General features: G+C 45.8%; 1 protein-coding gene across 1 annotated transcript; it reads left to right on the top strand.

The window, feature by feature from the left end:
- The first annotated feature begins 19,473 nt into the window (after window positions 1–19,473).
- Window positions 19,474–20,544, top strand: LOC120713285 (L10-interacting MYB domain-containing protein-like). The gene is made up of 3 exons (XM_039999275.1): window positions 19,474–19,710; window positions 19,913–20,218; window positions 20,320–20,544. The coding sequence occupies exons 1-3, from the start codon at window positions 19,564–19,566 to the stop codon at window positions 20,542–20,544; spliced, it is 678 nt and encodes a 225-aa protein (XP_039855209.1). The 5' UTR covers window positions 19,474–19,563.
- The last annotated feature ends 861 nt before the right edge of the window (window positions 20,545–21,405 follow it).

The following is a 21,405-nucleotide window of genomic DNA, read 5'->3' as shown; positions in this document are numbered from 1 at the left end:
TAAGGAACCCCTGGTACTCGTACTTTAGCTCGATCTACTTTTCATACATAGATTCCTGCAGTTTCTTTTCAGTTTGTTCATACCCGGAGACTCTGGTTATAGCTCCGGATACTCTGGACCACAAAACCTGGAGTATCCGGGCTGAGTCTGCGTCTGACAGTTTTTAAGTGTCTTTGAGTTGCAGATTGCCTATTTACCCCCCTCTAGGCATCTTAAGGTCCTTTCAATTAGTATCAGAGCCAGATTCTCCATTCAAATGGCTTAACCGTCTGGAGAGGTCAAGATGTCGGATGATGAAAAGAATCCAGAGAATCCGGTTGATGAAGGTGAAAAAGATGATTCCGGTGATAAAAGAAACGAAGACAAGAATGCAGAGCCATCCAACAACAACAAGAAAGAAAATAATAAGAATGTTGGAGAAGAAAGTGAAGAAGAGACATTCGATGATGAGATGTCTCATGAGAAGTGGAAGGCATGGAGGAAAAAGAAGAAGGAGCAAAGGAAGAAAAAGTATAGCTCCTGAGTTATTATTAATTCTAGTGATGACTCCGACACCGATTCCAAGAGAAGAGCCTCATGCTCTTCAAACAAGGGCAGCTCATCAAGGTCAAAAGGCAAAGGTGATTATCGAAGAGTTGCTCATGACTACACTTTTTCACTACCTAGTGAGCTCAATGCATCAATCCACATGGGCAAGCCACCTTTCTTTGATGGGACCAGATACAATCAATGGAAGACAAAGATGTACGACTACATGAATGCAATCCACAAGGATGTGTGGAAGGTTGTAGAGGTTGGGTGTGAACTACCAGAAGAAGATGAAACTCCAACACCCATTCAATCATATGTGCTCCAACAAAATTTTCAAGCATTGAACATGCTTCATACATTTGTGAGCCCTGAAGAATTTAATAAGATAGAAGATGCACAAACCGCCAAGGAGGCTTGGGACACTCTCCTAGTGAACCATCAAGGGTCAAGAAAAGTACGTGAATCAAGAATCAAAACTTTGGAAGATGAATTGAGCTTATTCTCCATGAAGAAGGATGAAGGTGTGAAAGAGATGTATAACCGCATGAAAAAGATCACAAATCAAATCAAATCTCTTGGTGGTGACAAGTGGGGTGACCGTGAGATCGTGGACAAGCTCTTGACCGTGTATATGGCTAGGGATGTTACTCTACCTAGATTGATTAGAGCCGAAAGAGGATTCAAGCACTTCACTGCCGAGAATGTCCTTGGAAGAATTGAGACTCACCATGATCAATTGAAGAGAGTCAAGATTAACCAAGATCTAGCTGAGCTTCAAGAACAAGCAGCCAAGAATAGTGGGTTGGCACTTCAAGCTAAGTCAAAAAGCAAAGAAAAAGCAAACCAATCCTCAAAAAATGAAGGCACTAGTAGTGATGATGATAAAGAGCTTGATGATGAGCAAATGACCTTCTTTATCAAAAACTTCACAAGAGTATTGAAGAAAAGCAACTTTAGAAACTTTGGGAAGAACAAGAAGTATGAGCCAAGAAGAAGATCTAATAGGCCGTGTTTTGGGTGTAACAAAGTTGGGCATTTCATTGCCGATTACCCGGAAGAGAAGAAGAAGAACAAAGACACCAAAGAAAGCACATCCAAGAGAGATAGATCAAGATACAAGAAGCAAGCCGGAGAAGCTCATCTTGGTTAAGAATGGGATTCACAACAAGAAAGTGAGTCCGATAAAGAAGATGTTGCAACCATGGCTTTTAAGGTATCATCTCAACATACTACAAGCTTGTTTGAAGATCTCACCGATGATGAGGATGAAGATCCTATCATGTGCTTCATGGCTAAAAACTCCAAGGTAACGTCTCTAAACTCATCGTACAATGAAATGGATAATGAAGTAGAAGTTGTTGAACTAGTCAAGAAATATGGTAAAGGGGTCGCTACTAAAATGATGAAATTAGTTATGAAACTAGATGAAGCGGATGAGACTCTTGCTTAGACTTGAGAGAGAAAAATTCAAGGCTCTTGAAAAGGACCTCGCCAATGAAAGGGAGGAAAACAAGATGCTTGTGAACTCAATCAAAGTCAAGGATGGCACTCTTCTTGAGTTGAAAGAGTCACTCTCTAGTGAAAAAGAAAAAGTGGATGATTTGACTAGAAAATTTTCCTTTGTCAATGACACTAACACTTTCCTAAGGAAGGATAATAAGAAACTTCAAGAGAGCATGACAAGCTTACAAGCTAATCACACGGCACTTGAAGTTAAATTTAATACTCTTTGGGAAAGTACTTCTAAGACTAGAGAGATATCTAATTTATCTAGTCCTTCGACAAGTAATGGTTGTGCACGGTGCTATAACATCGATATTCAAACTTGTTCTACTAACCATGTTGAGATGAATGCAATGAAGAAAGAAATCTCTAGACTCACTCATTTGTTGCAAGAAGAGGCTCCATCACATACTCAAGTCCCAAAGAAAAATCCCTCAACAAGGGTAGGTGAGTTTGAGAAACACGCCAAGGGATTTGGATCAAGATACATGAGCAAGTTTGGGTTTGAAAAAGGTAAGGGACTTGGTAGGAATGGACAAGGTACTCCACATGCCATTCCATTTATCAAGAACAAGACCGCCTTGGGTGCTCAAGGAGGTCTAGTGAACATAACCACTCCCATTCACAAGACAAATGATGTGGTTCAAGAAAGTGGTCATGTCAAATTCATCAAGAGAGGCACAACATGTGATGAGGGTGCTAAGATTGTTGCATCCTCATTCAAAGAAGATAAGTTCAAGGCCTCTAACCCAACCAAGATCAAGGCGCAAGAATCATCTCATGTATCCTTTTATGCCGATTATGTATTGACAAAGAACCACCGTGGTAAAGTGGTTTCCAAGTTTGTAGGACACCGTACATGGAACACAAAAGTGAAAAGCTATGTATGGGTGCCCAAAGTTCTTGTGACTAACATTAAAGGACCCAAGTATTGTTGGGTACCTAAAAGAAAAGAGTAACTTTGTTTTGTAGGGATACTCCTCCGGTGGATCAACTTGGGTGATTGATAGTGGATGCACAAATCATATGACCGGAGAAAGGAGTATGTTCGAAACAATAATCACATCAAGTGGAGATCATTTCATTATCTTTGCGGGAAATCAAAAGGGAAGAGTGCTTGGTACCGGTAACATTAATCTAAACTCAAAGTTCACTCTCTCAAAAGTTCTTTTAGTTGAGTCACTTGGTTACAATTTATTGTCCATCTCACAACTTTGTGATTTGGGCTTCAATTGTTTGTTCACTAACGAGGGTGTGACCGTCATTAGAAGAAGCGATGACTCCGTTGCTTTCAAAGGGGTGCTCAAGGGAAAGCTCTATCTTGTGGACTTCTCTCAAGAGAAGGCTCAACTTGACTCTTGCTTGATAGCAAAGTCTAACTTGGGTTGGTTATGGCATCGCCGACTAGCTCACGTTGGGATGAGAAATCTCAACAAGCTTCTAAAGGGGGATCACATCCTAGGACTAACAAATGTTTCTTTTGAGAAAGATCGTATTTGTAGTGCATGCCAAGCCGGGAAGCAAGTTGGTGTTCCACATCCATCAAAGAGCATCGTCACCACCATCAAGCCATTTGAACTTCTACATATGGATCTCTTTGGCCCGGTGGCGTACATTAGCATTGGTGGTAACAAATATGGTCTTGTTATTATTGATGATTATTCTCGTTTCACTTGGGTATTCTTTTTGCATGACAAAAGTGTAGTGCAAGAGACCTTCAAGAAGTTTGCAAAAAGAGCTCAAAATGAATTTGAGACTAAGATCAAGAAAGTGAGAAGTGACAACGGTACCGAATTCAAGAATACTAACGTAGAAGAATTTCTAGATGAAGAGGGCATTGGTCATGAGTTCTCGGTTCCATACACCCCTCAACAAAATGGAATTGTTGAGAGGAAAAATAGAACTTTCATTGAGGCCGCAAGAACAATGCTTGATGAGTACAAGATCACGGATCAATTTTGGGCAGAAGCAATCAACACGGCATGTCATGCAATCAACCGCCTATATCTTCACAAGATCTTGAACAAGACGGCATACGAGCTTCTACTTGGTAAAAAGCCTAACGTGTCTTACTTTAGAGTCTTTGGAAGTAAGTGCTTCATTCTAAACAAGAAGCCCAAGAACTCTAAGTTTGCACCTAAAGTTGATGAATGATTTATTCTTGATTATGCCTCAAATGCTCATGGCTATCGTGTTTTCAACAAAACCTCCGGTTGTGTTGAAATAGCGTGTGACGTGACATTTGATGAATCTAATGGCTCTCAAGGGGAGCAAGTTGATAATGTTGTAGGAATGGAAGAATCATCAAGTCAAGCCATCAAGAAGTCGGCGATTGGTGAGATAAAGCCTCAAGAACAAGTGGACAATGATAATGATGATGAGTTGATGTTTCAAGGGCCATCTACCTCTATATTCACTGCAAAATCCGGAAACTCTGGATATGAAGCCGGAGACTCCGGACATAATGACCGGAGTATCCGGACTCCAGACCGGAGTATCCGGTTCACTCAAGATGAAACAACAACTCAACAACAAGATAAATCTCAAGATGATAGAGAAGCTGAACCAATCCAACATCAATTCTCCATTCCACATCCAAGAGTTCATCACATAATCCAAAAGGATCATCCTGTGGATAATATCCTTGGAAGCATAAGAAAAGGGGTAACCACTCGATCTCGTTTGGCTACGTTTTGTGAACATTACTTGTTTGTTTCTTCTTTGGAACCTCTTAAGATAGATGAAGCATTGGATGATCCGGATTAGGTGATGGCTATGCAAGAAGAATTGAACAACTTCACTCGGAATGAAGTCTGGTCCTTAGTAGAAAGGCCCAAGCAAAATATCATTGGAACCAAGTGGGTCTTTCGAAACAAACAAGATGAACATGGCGTGGTAACAAGAAACAAAGCTAGGTTGGTTGTTCAAGGCTACACACAAATCAAAGGTTTGGATTTTGGTGAGACTTATGCTCCCGTAGCTAGGCTTGAGTCAATTCGTACCTTGCTTGCATTTGCTACTCACCATGATTTCAAGCTATATCAAATGGACGTGAAGAGTGCTTTCCTTAATGGACCAATCTCCGAGTTAGTATATGTTGAGCAACCACCGGGTTTTGAAGATCCCAAATTCCCAAACCATGTCTATTTGCTCCATAAGGAGCTCTATGGGCTCAAGCAGCCCTAGAGCATGGTATGAATGTCTTAAGGACTTTCTCTTAAGGAAAGGCTTTGAAATAGGCAAAGCCGATCCTACTCTTTTCACTCGCAAAGTTGATAGAGAAATCTTTGTGTGCCAAATATATGTCGATGACATTATATTTAGCTCTACTAACAAAACTTGGTGCGATGACTTTAGTAGGATTATGACAAAGAGATTTGAGATGTCTATGATGGGTGAGTTGACCTTTTTCCTCGGATTTCAAATCAAGCAACTCAAGGATGGCACTTTCATTAGTCAAACCAACTACATCAAGGATATGCTCAAGAAGTTTGACATGGAAAATGCCAAGCCCATCAAAACTCCCATGCCAACCAATGGGCATCTCGATCTCAATGAAGACAGCAAGGCCATGGATCAAAAGGTATATCGCTCCATGATTGGATCCCTTCTTTACCTTTGTGCATCTAGGCCCGATATTATGCTTACTGTGTGCATGTGTGCAAGATTTCAAGCTAATCCGAAAGAATGTCATTTGATGGTGGTTAAGAGAATCCTAAGATATTTGATCTTCACTCCTAACCTTGGTTTATGGTATCCCAAGGGCTCATCTTTCGACTTACTTGGCTATTCCGATTCGGATTATGCCGGTTGCAAAGTGGATCGAAAGAGCACTACGGGGACTTGTCAATTCCTTGGCCGGTCCTTAGTAGCTTGGAGCTCTAAGAAGCAAAATTCAGTTGCCTTGTCCACGGCGGAGGCCGAGTATGTCGCCGCCGGTGCGTGTTGTGCACAACTCTTGTGGATGAGACAAACATTGAGTGACTTTGGTTGTCATTTTGACGCAATTCCTCTATTTTGTGACAATGAGAGTGCAATCAAGTTAGCAAACAACTCGGTACAACACTCCTGAACAAAGCACATAGATATTCGTCATCACTTCTTAAGGGATCATGAGGCTAAGGGAGATATTGCTTTACAACATGTAAGCACCGACGGGCAACTTGCCGATATCTTTACTATGCTTCTAGATGAGTCAAGGTTTTGTGCTTTGAGAAATGAACTAAACATCTTGGATTCTCGTAACCTAACTTGAATTACTGCATACACTTGAGTGATTATAGATTAAGTGGTTCTCAAAATGAAAAGATCTTGAAAACTTTCAAGAATGTGTGACTTTTGTTTTATGAAAAGTTTGGTTCTTCACTTTACTCACTTGAGATCATTGTTCTCCTTGATTGATTGTTGGCTAATCTTGAGTCGAGTAATTTCTCTCACACCTTTAGATCTTCAAAATCTATCTATACCAAATCCATCTAGATCAAGTTTTTTTGAGCCTTTTTCTGCTCAGTTTGAGGGGGAGCCGGAGTCTCCGGCCTGAGACCCGGAGTCTCCAGACGGTCCGGATTCTCCGGCCCAAAGGCCGGATACTCCGGATAATTAATTTTTCCTATATATACTACGAGGGGGTCGGGGTCAAACCGTCCTCAAGTCTTTTTCACCGCCGTCGCCGCCTCCTCTCTTCCCCTCACCTCATCTCACGCCCTAGTGGCGATTTCAACCTTCCAACCATCAAGAACTCGTCAATCCTAGAAGGAAGGCTCTCCTCCCCTCTTGAAACTCCAGGGAGGCTTTGGATTTGAAGTTCCCGCGCTCTCAACGGTCTCAAAGGTATTTTGAACTTCGGATCGCCCGATCTCCCAATGCCGTAGGTTTCTTTGAAAGATCTTTGGGGCATCTCTTCCTAGCATGTGTAGGAACCTTTGGCTCAAGTTTCACGCAAATCCCATGGCAAAATCCTTAGATTTTTGTAACATAGGGTTTTAGGTGCTCAAGTCCGGATACTCCAGATATACACCCGGATACTCCAGACCCTCTGGACCGGAGTTTCTGGGGATATACTCGGAGTCTCCGGACTGGATCACCACACGCACATCCTCTTCCTCCAAATCCTATCCAGCTTGGTCTTGATCTTACTTATCTATTCTTTAGGCATGGTGAGGCCACGTGCTAGTGAGTCTTTGGAGGATGCGGAACAAAGAAGGCAAAAGCGGCGTCATGATCCTCGCGCTCAAAGGAAGAATCCCCATCCAAACCCTACAAGGGAGCTGCATCCATGACATCGCGCAGGCAAGGAACCTGCAGGCAGCAGTTCAAGAAAGGAGCCAAGGAAATCTCCTTACATTATGCAAAGCTAACCCACGGCTCCTCCATCCCGTCCGACTCCAACAAGCAATGGTATTGCTCATGACATTTGTCCTAAAACCTCTCCTCGCTTGCAAGTTGAATACTCTTCTGAGCAGCGCAACTATCCAAGCATTCCAAGGCTTCATCGACCTAGAATTGTTCCTGGCTTTGCGGTTGAGATGGAAAGAAATTACTACAAGCAAGATGTGGCACTTAGGGAGGCACGCGAGGAGAAAGTCTACAAATATGACAAGAGTGAAGGTCTTGAGAGGCGTTTTTGGTGTAAACTCCATGAAGACTTCTATTCCTCAGTGGTGATGCGCAAGTCTCATACTCCCATTGTCCCATGCAAGTACGTGGATTGGAAATATTATGAAGATATGAAGGATCCATTCTTTAATGAGGCTATGGATAAGTGTAAGGAGATGGGTCTTTATGACATCATGGGCTTTCGCTATGATTGGAATGAGGAGATCCTAGGTCAATTTCACTCTTCCTTGTACTATGATGAAAAGGAGATTGCTTTTTATTGGACCACCGAGGGAGTCAAATATGGAGTAGATTATATGACCTTCTCTAGGATACTTAGACTTGGCACTAAGGATGAGAAAAGAGATCCTATTCATATTGAGGAACAACTCAAGCCATATCAAGTACCTACATTGTTCTTCAATCCTATTTGCGCTCAGGAAGAAAAGGCAAACTATCTCCTACCGGTATACTATGCAATGAATCAATTCTTTAGAGCCATCATTGATGCAAAGGATGGTGATTCCGTGGCACTTAGATACTATGCAGTAAACCTTCTAGCTCGTGCTTTGCCCAGTGGAAAACCTTTTTGCATCATGGACTTCATTTGGAATGAGCTAAGAAGGACTATGATTGAGGCCAAGAAGTCACTTCCTGCTGCACCATATATCATGTACATGATTGAGAGGGTGACAAAGGTCACATTTCCAAAGACGATCAAGCATGAACCTCTTCACCTGCGTGCCCGCTCTGGTGATGCACCACCTCTTCCTCCATCTCATGCCGGTGCAATAAGAAACCCAAGATATGATCCTGCTCCATCTTCTTTGGGTGCCTCTTCATCGTCTCGTTACCGTCACCATGACTCTTTTGTGAAGAGGGCCCTCCACAGCTTGTTCGGAATGTGCAGGAACATTGCACAAGATGTTCATGAGAACGCAAGGTCGATCAATGAGATTCGGGGTCACATGGGGCTTCCTTTGGATTCGCACCACGAGCACCCGGCCTTCGATGATCCATTTGCTGAGTGGGATGCCGCCGATGAGGCTGCTTGTTCTGCTGCTCATGCTCCACTTCCTCGTGCTCGTCGCCAAGCCCGTTCTCCTCGTCGCCGTGCTTCTATTTCCTCTCACCGTGCTCCTCCAAGTGGCCAAGAGATCTTTGACGAGGAAGAGGAGACCGAGGAAGACGCGCCCCTCGACTACCGCGAGCACCCCGATTCAGCTGAAGATGAGGACACCTCCGAGGACGTCGCCCAAGATGAAGATGATGAGTAGATGGACTTCATGCTCCTTTTCATTCCCTTTTTGGCACTTGATGACAAAGGGGGAGTGAAGGTGTCATTTATGTACTCATTTGGGCTTGTATCGACTTGTATCGAACTTATGTTTCCATTTCGTTTCGAACTCTTTGATCTTTGTAAGGACTATGTGGAGTGAGAACATTTGTAATGTGTGCTACTCTGTGCTTAGCTGTCGTATTTGTCTCTGTTCTAAGGAGTTTGTACTAGTGTGAGAATTCTTTCTCTGACTTGGTGACTGTTTTTCTGTGTTCTGGTTCAGAAGGGCCAGATACTCCGGGCTACAGGCTGGATTCTCCGGATTCCCTGACCGGAGTCTCCGGGTCTCGCTGGCAGACACACTTTTTATTGAGTGGATAACATGTCATATGCATCACTCATGTTTTTGCACGCACCTGTTCACCCCACTGTTAAACATATAAGAGTTTTTGTGGTTCTCTTGATATATGACAATTGTTGACATGTTAAGTCAAAATTGAAATTCAAAGTTCATGGCATACATTAAGGGGGAGCTCTTATATGCTAGATGTGTATTGTTTTATGTTAATCAAATGAGCTACATGTAGGTTGTCATCAATCACCAAAAAGGGGGAGATTGAAAGTGATCTAGGCCCCTAAGTAGGTTTTGGTGAATAATGACAAAACACATGTATATTTAATTGTGTAATTGAGCATGTGTGCAGGTGATGAATATGTATAGGTGAATCAAATGATGACGTATGGCCCCCCAAAAAGGAAATGAAAAGGCGGTGTTTAAGTGTACTCATGATATTATATTTTATATTTGAAATTTGAGTATATGGATGCCGTACTATCCAGAGGGACTTGATTCAAGGGTTTCGATTAAAATCTTGTGCTCAAGAGAACCTAGACAAACACCTATGAGCCACAAAATACACTCAAAAGAGCAAAACATGAGCCTTCATCCAGCCTAACCCGGATACTCCGGGTATAGGGCCGGATACTCCGGACCCCTTTGCCCGGAGTGTCCGGGTGCTGTTCTCGGGTTGAAAAATTAGGGTTGCCCAGAGTCTCCGGGTAACTGTTCGCCCAACGGCTATTTTTGGGTCAAGGGGTATAAATACTCCCTCCCCTCCTTCAGTTCACTCTCTCTTGTCATTCTTTCGAGCTGAACTCCTCCTAAAGCCAAAAGAGAGCTCTCTCACTCCCCTCTCTTCATTCTTGAGTGATTCCTTTGAGGGATTTGAGTGAGAAGCAAGCAAGAGCAAGGATTTGTGCTAGTGAGCCTCATTCCCACCTCTTAAGCACTTGGTTTTGGTCAAACCCGCGGATTCAAGTTTGTTACTCTTGGAGCCTTGTGCTCCTAGATGGCTAGGCGTGCTTGTGACTGCTCAATCAAGGTTGTGATCTGCACAAGAAGTTTATAAGCTCCATTCCTCGCCGAGTAATCCATAGTAAGTGACCTTGGGCTTGAGAGGTGATCTCGCCCTTGGGAGAGGAGCATAGGGGTTCTTAAGCACCGTCTCTCGAATCCTTCCTCAACGGAGATGTAGCACCTTCGGGTGTGAACTTCGGGAAACAAATCCTTGTCTTCTTCGTGTTAATTTACTTGATTTCATTGCTATTTGCTTGTGAGACTTCTTTTCTAGGGTTTGAGCTCGATCTACTCACTCACGAGTTTCTACTGAGTTTTGTTTGTTGGATATCAACCTTAAGCAACCCCTGGTACTCGTACTTTAGCTCGATCTACTTTTCATACATAGATTCCTGCAGTTTCTTTTCAGTTTGTTCATACCCGGAGACTCTGATTATAGCTCCGGATACTCCGGACAACAAAACCCGGAGTATCCGGGCTTATACCCGGAGTATCCGGGCTGAGTCTGCATCTGACAGTTTTTAAGTGTCTTTGAGTTGCAGATTGCCTATTCACCCCCCCTCTAGACATCTTAATGTCCTTTTAGGTCTCGACGACAATTGCGGTGCAGAACGGCAAGGGAGAAGAAGCCAAATTAGCTCGCGGGTGTCGGAGTAGACATAGTAGCAGAAGTAGAGACGATGGTGGTGGCGACGAGGTCGTGCTAGCCGAGCACTATCCCAAAGGCTAGCTACTTTGGCGTAGTGGTCGCGGCAGCGGTGGTTGTAGAAGTCGGCAAAGAACTCGAGCAGCTTGACGAAGGCCATGCACAGGACGCAAGTGACATGTAGTCAACGACGAGGTCGTGGACGTGGTCGGCGGCGGTGACGATGCAACGGCGAAGGAGACCATGGGTGGCGCTGCAACTTCTCGAAGAGGCGAAGCAGTGGCAGCCCTCCATACTCGGGGAAGAGGCGCGCCGTACGAGGATGGATGTCACGGGAACCAGGTGGATCACGCACGTCGGTTGATCAGGACAAGTATGCGCGAGGCGAGATGACGATGGGCGAAGCTGGCGGAGGTGTCCCGATCGATGGAGACGACGACGAGCCGGCGGAGGACAATGCGCGGACAAAGCGGCGAGGTGGGCGGTGTAGACGGGTGTCCCTAGGGCGTCGTCCATCTTGCCATGCCACACAGTTGTAGTCGAGGAAGAAGCCAGTGAAGTCGATGCCGACGTCGAAGTAGAGGCGCGAGGTCGACAGGCTGTGGGCGATTCAATCTCGATCAGTGATCGAGTAAAAAATCAGAGAAAATAACCAAAAATAAACCAGCAATAGCTTCTCGTGTAGAATCTCCAGGTGCACAAAACAGAGACCCCCAACCCCCTTATCTCTTTTCTGCTTGTCGCCCACCACGGTCAACAGGCATCTGCCAGCCATGGTGTGAGAGAAAAAGGAAGTGCCAGAGGGGGGGGGGGGGGTCGGGCGGCTGCTGGCGGTGTGGAAGGCGGGACGGGGCATCCTAGCGCTAGGCGGCGGCGGCTCAGCCGGGTCATCCTGGCGCTAGGCGGCGGGGAAGACCAGTAGATTGGAGCCCATTGGTGGATCCCGCCAGGGGAGGAAGCGGTAGACAGGAAGGCGTGGCCAGCCACTGCCACGGCCACCGACGGGCCAAGGCCCAGTGGGCGGAGCTGCGCCGATGGTCGGGGGCAGAGGCCGGCGCGATGGTCCACGAGCGACCAGAAGAGGCTGGCGCAGATTCACCGGAGGAAGCAGGTGCGGTGGAGCTAGACAGCCAGCAGTGTATCCTGCCAGGGGAGGAACAGCAAGAGAGGGGCCAGCGTACGACTGTTGACACCATTTTTTGACACGTGGCAAGGAAGGTGATGCTGTGAAGGAAAGGTTGTCGATTTGAAAGAAATCAAAACATGAACAGGGTCAGGGGCGGCCGATGGAGTTGTGGCAGATGGGCTAGAAGAATATGCCATAAAGATGCTAATCCGTGCGGTTTGGTAATCGGCCGATGGGAGTTGACGACGAGTCAGAAAGGGAAGGAAGAGTCCGAACTTTACGGGGATTCTGATGATTCGGTTGTAATTTTTAGTATAGTTTATTTTAGAAAGTATTTTCTTTTTTATCAAGTAATGTGTTTGCCGTAATCGGCTAGGACTTGTTAGCGTAGGCTATATATATAAGTTGTACGGGACCTGAAAAAGTTGATACACATCCAATACAACAACTCTTTATAATTTCCTTGCAATTTACTTTTCTGTCGGCGACTTCGCTATTTTCTTTTCGGCGAGTTCTTTCAAGTCGATTAAGGACGTCTCACATTCGAGCGACTTGATTTGCTGGCGAGTTTTCGTTTTACTGAGTAAGTTTGAGCTTCAGCTACCGGGCGTATCACTGTAGCTTCATTCAAATCTATTCAAAAGTTATCAAGTTCATCTAGGCTTTGATCTCGGGCGTATCGCTGTTTTCTCATCTAGATTTATTCACAATTTATTGATATCGGCTTGATTTGTAGGTTTTTGCTATATTTTTTTGCCATTATCACACTTATCTACTTAGAAACATATTAGATCGGATATAGAATTCGCAACAATATCTTGTTATCACAAAGGTTGGTTTAGATCTGTTTCGAGCGACATCATCTGAGTTACACATTCGTAGCTTAGATTTTGTTACACACGTGCAATCGGCTGTTCTAAGCTGATCCTGTCTTTTTCCGCATTGGCTGAATCTGCCGACACGCTCGTTTATTCTGCATTTATATTTAATATCCTTTTGTTGTTTTCACTATCAGTAGAGTCTGCCGATACGATGGTGCGAGAGATATTCGGAATCATAGTCGATACGCTCTCGAATTTAACTTTTGTCTATCCCGTGTCAATTGTAGGTCAAATTGACTGGCACCGCTTGGTCTATCAGTAGAGTCTGCCGATACGATGGTGTGAGAGATATTCGGAATCATAGTCGATACGCTCTCGAATTTAACTTTTGTCTATCCCGTGTCAATTGTAGGTCAAATTGACTGGCACCGCTTGGTTGACTTTCCGGAGCTTGGCGAACACTTGCCCTCGGATTCCAGTGTGTAAATTTTTGCGTCAACAACGACGACACCGGGTGAGTTCTCCACGATCTATTGCTGCTGGACGACCTTCTACAACGGCGGCGGATCGATTCGATTGACCGCATGGATAGGGAGGGTGCTGCCCCCGGCGGAGGTCATGGGCGACATCCCCGGAGGCGCGCTAGGTGGCCGTCGAGGGGGCGCGCAAGAGGCGTGCCGTGGAGGACAATCGGCGATGCGAGGAAGGTAGGGGCGCGGGTGGCGGCGGCGGAAGGTTTAGCCTAGGATCCCAAATTCTAATCTCGTGATACCATGTAGAATAATAGAATTGGTGTAACGGATGATTGTATTAGCTTGAGCCTTAGGGCTGAACATTTATGGGTACATGACTTGGAGAGCAAGGAGCCTCTCCTACAGATATGATTGGATACAGATACAATTCTAATCTACCTAATACAGAGATATCCCTAATATACTATAACAGTATTAAAGTGTTATAACAATGTGGCATGTTAAAATTACTGGACCCAAAAACTGCAGTGGATTTGTTGCAAATTAATTCACTTGATGACTTCATTTTTCCGTCGTCTGGTAAACTATTAATTTTCAGAATATCTTGATCCCACTCCAAGCATTCGTCTCAGGTCTCATCACTTGCATGCTTTTCAGTCCAGTAGGAAGTGATAATGTTCCCTTTTCAGTCCACCACTGCTGTGACACCACTATCAAACTGAACAGTAGTTGAATACTCCGCGCGTTGCTGCGGGATTTCAAGGCAAAAATGTTGAAGTTAAGTGTGTTGAAAAGATAGAGTTATGAAGTTGCAGCCAATTTTAGCATTGTAGATATATGACATGTTTGTATATAAGAAATGCTTAAATACAGAAGTCGATATACATATAAGAAGTTCTAGTTGCATAAACTTATAAAAAGAGGAACCATAATAGTTATGATAAGGATGCGTAAATTTTATTTCGGGAGGAAATGGAAATATCCGCATCATTTTGTGAAGCAAGAGATTGGACTTTGTATTGACTCTCTTGGATAAGTGAAGTTTCTGCAAATTCTTTTAAAAAAATTAAGTGTGAGCAACGCAATTGTGTGAAATGTTGATAATCGGAAAGAATATAGGATGTTTAGAAGTTTTATTAGTACCTATGTTTCATTGGACCAATGTAGATATTTTGAATTGGTTATGGATTCTCCACCATCGTGATCTGTATTACTGTAGTATAATAGGATGTTAGGAATGGATGTGACAAAAATAAATGAGGGATGTTAGCACTTACATTATTTTTTTTAACATTTTGTTGCTAATTCTGTCATAAAAATTGTTCATATGGCAATATAAAACCAAGTAAAAAAGTAAGAAATCTTAGTGGGTTGTGGAAGGCCAAGATATGAGCTTTCACTCAGATCCAATGGTTGAAATAAAATGATGATGTGGCTTCACCACAAGTGAGAGAAATAGCTATTAATGATTTTTAGTGGATTGCACTTATATAAGATATATAGATTCCAGTCTCTTTGGGTTATCTTTTCTGAATAAACTCAATTTGCAGGACTTAATTAATTATTACATCTTGAACTCGGCGTACTGCTTTATCCCGAAATTTCACAACCTGCAAGATGCGTGGGTAATCATATAAGATCCAGCCACTAGAGCCTTGCAAATGTTCCAGAATAAAAAACCAACTTCTCTTTGACATAACAAGAGAGATCAGGCTGTGTATTCCTCCAGGGGCCTTATATTATTCTGCTGGGGATTAGTCCTGTAAAGTTTTACACGGACAGTGTCAATGAATGAGAAATCCATTCTGACATTGTTACAACGTGACCATCCAGTTTTATGGTCCCGAGGTGTGGGAACTGGATCGATCCTGTCAATGGGAAGGAAGCAGAGTGGGCCATTCTTCCAACATGCTCCTAATAAATCAAAGAAGGGTAAAGCTTTTGCAGGTATGAGAGACTTTTTTTTCTGTTTTTCTTGGTAAGACCAGTCAATCCCAGGTACTTCAGTCGAGATAACTTCCCCAAATCTTTGATCTTTGAGTGAGTGCTGCCCTTAACATAAAGAACCTCTAACTCTTCTATGCTATTGATACCTTTAGGCATAGTTGCACCTTATGAATTATATGAGCATTGTTTGTTTCTGTAGTGACAAGAATCTTTTATTTTTCTACATTCTACTAGCACTAAAGATCTGCAGCGTCTCAAGTGAAGTGATCTCGCTAGGAAGGCTTGTGATCTGCGTCTTCCTCACGTTTAGAAATTGTAAAAATGGTAGCATACCAATTGAAGAAGGAAGTTCACAAATACTTTTCCAACTACGATCAAGACTCCTCTTGCACAATCATGGCCAGGATATCTCACATCATAGGATGTATCCAGCATGTTTTACATGAACTATTTGTGGTATTTAAAAAAGGGGGTCATTCTAACAAAAGACAATCTTGCAAAGCGAAATTGGAAGGGTGACACTAAATGTTGCTTTTGTAGCTCTAATGAGACTATACAGCATTTATTTTTTTGATTGTCATGTGGCTAGGTTCGTTTGGAATGTGGTTTGGTCGTGTTTGATATTCAACCACCCACAAGTATGTCATCTTTGTTCGGTTCTTGGCTTGAAATTTTTTCCAGAAAGATTCAAAAATAGATTCTTGTGGGGGCGTTGGAACTATGTTGGTTTGGTTGAGTAGAAATGCTGTGGTATTCCAAAAGACCATTCCTAGATCTTATTTGTAGGTAATTTTGAGAGGGACATATTGGGCGAGGTGTTGGTCACAACTGTCTAAAGAGGAAGAGAAGCTGTCATTAAAAAAGAGGGCCTGCAGTTTTGAGAGCCCTATCATGGCGTTTTACAGCAAGCACGGCTGGAACTTCAGGAGCAGGATTGAAGTTCCTAGTGTGCTTTAGTTTTCCATTCCTTTTCTTTCCTTGTGTCGGTCTTATCTGGTGCAAAAAATGAACCTTATGGCAGCCTCGTTTAGTGTTGGCGCTCTTGCCGCTGTTAAGTGTGTGTTGACGGCTTAAATACTGGTTTTGTAAGACCTATGCCGTAACATTTATCCTGAATGTTCAAGGCCGGAACTTTTCCTTAATCTAAAAAAAGTTGATTAAGTTTCGATTAAAGAGCTCCACTCCCGAAAAACCAATTCCACTCCACAAACTCCACTCCACCTTTCAGCTCTACTCTAACATTTTTTTCCCATCATGTTTGGCTGCACTCCACTCTAGCAATTCTTGTGGGTCCAAATTGTCATAGACACCGAGACCTCGTTCTCTTCCTGTGTGCGTGCTGCAACCTGCTCCCCCAAAACACATCTTCGCCAGAAATGACGTCGCGGCTACAGCCTCCGTCGCCAGCGCCGGGACCGGCGCAGGCGTACGTGGCTCGCTCTGCCCCACGGCCTCCCGCCGCAGCGCCTTGCTCGGCCATCTAGCCGCCAGCGAGGGTGTTGGGATTAGTCCCACATTGGTTGTGGGGGGAGAGTTGAACCAACATAAAAGTGGGGGGAGTCTCTCACCTCTTGGGCTAGCTTTTGGGGTGTAGCAGGATTTCCCCCGGGTGTGTGCCCGGTTGGGCCAACTCTCCTGGTTTTGGGCTGACAATTGGTATCAAAGCTGGGTCCGCAATCTCATGTTCCCGTGCACACTCGGGTGGTGTAGGCCCCGAAGCCCAGTGGACCCGTGGGTGTGAGGCCCGTGTGTGCTCGTGTGTCGAGCCGGTCAGTGGTGAACCGCGGGTGTGAGGCCCATATGTGCTCGTGTGTGGAGCCGGTCTCTGGTGGACTGTGGTGTGGGCCCGGTCAGTGCTAAGGGGCACTAATATGTGACGGGGGAGATTGTTGGGATTAGTCCCACGTTGGTTGTGGGGGAGAGTTGAACCAACATAAAAGTGGGGGGTCTCTCACCTCTTGGGCTAGCTTTTGGGGTGTAGCAGGATTTCCCCCGGGTGTGTGCCCGGTTGGGCCAACTCTCCTGGTTTTGGACTGACAGAGGGGAGCGGAAGGAGGCCCCTTCACCGCCCCAGAGAAGAAGCTGCCAGGAAGGAGGCCCCTGCACCACCCCTCCCTCTTGCTGAACCAGCACCAAGCGCGGGGCGACCTCCGTGACGCGCGCGGCCGCCGCCGGCCGCGAGCTACGTATAGGGGCTAGCTCGAGGACTCCTCGCGGCCGGAGTTGGTTAAAGAGAGAAGCCAATTTGGGGGTTTTCCCAAGGGCCGATTTGGCATGCAATTGAAACGCTGGGGGAGCACTAGTTGACACATCCCCGAGTCCTCTCTCGAACTCTCCCGAGCGCTACAGTTGAGAGCGGCGAAAGGGGGCGATCCCGTGCTCCCGCCGGCGGGACCGCCGGTCCCCTCAGCCTCCGGCGGCCGTATAGGCCTCGGATGCGTTGGGGATCCGTGGATCCTTGCCCGGCGGTGTAGAATAGGTCCTAGGTCATCTAGGTTTAGGTTCCCTTGCGGCGCCGGCGAGGCGGTGACGGCGGCGGCGCGTCGGTGGAATAAGTCCCTCCGGCTCCTTCATCGTCTCGGCGGCGTTTTCTCCGGCGTCGGCGAGGGGCCAGTGAGGGCGGGGTCCGATGGAGCTGGGTACCTCGCCGTTGTGAGGATTCTTCCGGTTCTTGGAGACTCTGAGGTAGGAGTCGGCTTCCTGATGTTTTGGCGAGGTATGTTCCAAGCATCTGTGAAGCGCTGCAGGGTGATGGCTGTTGGGGTTGTGGCTGCGTGGTGGGTGGATCTGTGCTTCTCCCTTGTTGTTCGCCGGCGGCGACTTGCACAGATTCACGCTCAGGGGAGTTCGGGGTGCGTCCCCGGCCGATGAACTTTCACTGGACCTTTCTTTTGCGGCTCGTTTAAAAGCCTTGCTGCGATGGGGCTCCCTTGGGCTTGGGCATCTTCGATGGCTTCCTTCTTCCTCGATGAAGGCTTCCCCGTCATCCATAGAGGAGTTAGGAGGTTGAAGACGGCGGTGTACTGCACAAATGCCCTCTGCATCTTCTATGTATTTTGCTTTTCTCATAGGGTTCTTTGTGCAAAATGGTGTGCACAGTCATCCACTCTGTATACGTATGGTTTGTACCTATATTTGTACAGTCTTGTGTACGTCTTTGGCATGGTATAATACAGGTTCATATGCGTTTAGCATACTTTTATCAAAAAAAAAAAGAAACGCTGGGGGAGCACGTGTGAGTGTGGGGATTCGATTTTGGGGCTTAGCTGGGCCAACGGAGGCTCCATGGCGGCCAGCGGACGGCGGCCATGGCAGCACCATGGTGGCGCAAGGGGGCAGGGGCTGGCAGGATGGGATCTCGTGGAGGCGGAGATAGAATCTCGCGGAGGACCGGTCGGCGGCAGGGAGGCTGGAGCTCGGCGGCGGCGGGGGCCCGGAGTTCGGCTGCGGCGAGTTCTCGGTGGGAAAGGAGCGGCGTGGGAGAGGAAGGCTGTAGACTTTTCTTTTTTTTCGGGTGCGAACCGGTATGGGAACTGTGTAAACAGTGCCAGATGGGTAATAATTTACAACTCCACCCGCTCCAGTTTTTTTTGGATCACCTCTTGAGGAGCTCCCAAAAAATGGTGGAGTAGAGCCAATATTTAGGGGGGGTGTTTGGCAAGGCTCCAGAGCTCAGCTCCATGCTGGAGCTTGCAAAGGGGAGCCAAACACCCCAGCTCTAGAGCTGACCAACTCCTGGAGCGGGTGGAGCTCGTAGGTCATGTTTCATGGAGCCGATGGAGCACCTCTTTTCCAACTCCAAAACCATCTCGTATGGACATCAACTTGGAGTTCGGCCAAAATTACCCACGTTTGCCATCGATTACACACCCCAAACCCCGAATCATTATTTTTCTTCTATTCTCCCCCGCCCCCACACCAATGCAACCTTATCCCAGCACCCCTCGCGACCCCCACGCGCTCGCTACCCTAGCCGCCGCCGCCGCCTGCTCTCGGCCACCTCCCGCCGCCCGTGGCTGCCCGCCGACCCTGCCGGCCGCCTCCGCCTCTCCCAGGCCGCCGCCGCCGCCTGCTGGGCTACCTCGCCGCCGGCTGCTCGCTTAGGGTCGTCGCCACCTGCAACGCCGCCGCCGCCTGCTAGCTCGGGGAGGACCGCCGCCTGCAGGCCGAAGCCGCCGTCCTCCTTCAACTCCGCCTTCCTCCTGCCAGATCCGGGCGCTGGAGCCACACCCCCCACCCATCTGCAGGTGAGTTGCTCGGGGGCTCGACCCTAGATTCGGCAGTGATGGTGCCCATGGCGCCCTCTGTTTCTCCTCCTTCATTTCATCCCATGCCGGCTCTTGCAGATCCTGAGGTCGTCCCCCCCCTTGGTGCAGGAACTGAAGCCCCCCACGCCGCTGCACCTGTCAAGCGAAGCAAGGAACCAGACAAGGTCCAACCATGCTTTCTCTTTCTCTCCTTGCATTTGTTAGGATGTGGTAATGCAGTAGTAAAATTAGTTTAATTTGAGGCTCTATACACTTTAAAAATTGGTTTAATGTCTTTGCGGTTCTGTGAGATGCTACTATTGTTGTTAGGATGTGGTTGTGCAGCACTGTAATGCCTTCTAAAACTTAATTTGTGAGGTGGTATAGATGCCGGAAATTGATTGGAACGCTGAGAACACCCGGATTGTGTGTAAATTGTTTGCCGAACAAGTTGAGAAAGGAAATCGACCAAGCACTTACCTGAATGCACTTGGTTATGCTGAGGTTGAGAAAGGGTTCAAAGATAGGACAGGGCTTGAGATCAGCAAGGGTCAACTGAAAAACAAGTGGGACAAGTTAAAAGAAGATTTCAGGGCATGGAAGAAACTCCAGATGAGGGAAACTGGAACCGGTTGGGATCCTGTAAAGAGGACATTTGATATGGATGATGAATGGTGGAAGAAAGCTAGAGCTGTAAGTGTGTTTTGTTTTCAGTTTTCCTATTATTTTGCTACTGTTTTTACCTGATTTTGTTCTTCTTTGAACTAATATGTGGTTGTCTTTGGCAATTTCAGGATATTCCTGGATGTGGAAAGTTCAGGAAGCAACCCCTTCCAAATGAAGAAGAATTGGCAAGGTGTTTTGTGGGCATCACTAATATTGGTATTGACCATTGGTCTCCTCATGGAGGTAATGGCGCAGCACCTCCAATTGATGGTGAAACACAAGAGGAGGCAGGGATTTTTGGGACACAAGATGATGCATTTCTTGCTGAAAATCAAGAAGAAGAGAATGTGTAGTTGCAATGGCTGAACATTTCAAACACTCCGGTGAAACTATTAGTAGAAAATTTCATGAAGTTCTAGAATGTGTAGTTGCAATGGCTGAACATGTCTTGAGACCAACAGATCCTAACTTTCGCAAAGTGCACAAGCGGATTCGAAATGATAAAAGAGCATATCCACACTTCAAGGATTGCATAGGTGCACTTGATGGAACTCATATCCGTGTCAGTCTTTCACCTGAAGAACAAGTGAGGTATATTGGTATGACAGGAATTGCGACTCAAAATGTGCTTGCAGTTTGTGATTTTGATATGCGATTCACTTATGTGGCTGCGGGTCAACCGGGTGCTTTGCATGACACGAGCGTCTTGTATCATGCATTGGAAGCTGATGCAGAGGTCTTCCCACATCCTCCTCAAGGTATATTCTTTCTAAAATCATATGGATGCTTGTATTGTTATATCCAATTCTTATGACGGTGTACCTATATGCAGGAAAATATTATGTTGTCGATGCGGGCTATCCTAATCGTCCGGGTTACCTTTGTCCATACAAGGGTGAGAGGTATCACTTACCTGAGTGGCATCGAGGTATTGAACCAAATTCTCCAAAAGAAAAGTTCAACCGGATACATTCATCTGTTCGTAATGTTATTGAGCGCTCATTTGGACTATTGAAGATGAAATGGCAACTGCTATATAAGATGCCTAGCTTCTCAATGCTAACACAGAAGAAGATTGTCGCTGCTACCATGGTTCTTCATAATTTCATACGTGAGCATGCAAGTGATGATGAGGATTTTGCTAATTTCGATCGAGATCCTAACTTTGTGCCTACTATCCCAGAAAGATACAACAAATATGCTGTGTCCCCGCA

Source organism: Panicum virgatum, chromosome 6K (genome assembly GCF_016808335.1).
Source record: "Panicum virgatum strain AP13 chromosome 6K, P.virgatum_v5, whole genome shotgun sequence".
NCBI classification, from domain to species: domain Eukaryota; kingdom Viridiplantae; phylum Streptophyta; class Magnoliopsida; order Poales; family Poaceae; genus Panicum; species Panicum virgatum.
Note: the sequence above shows the minus strand (reverse complement) of the source record. Positions and strands in the feature narration are given on the sequence as shown.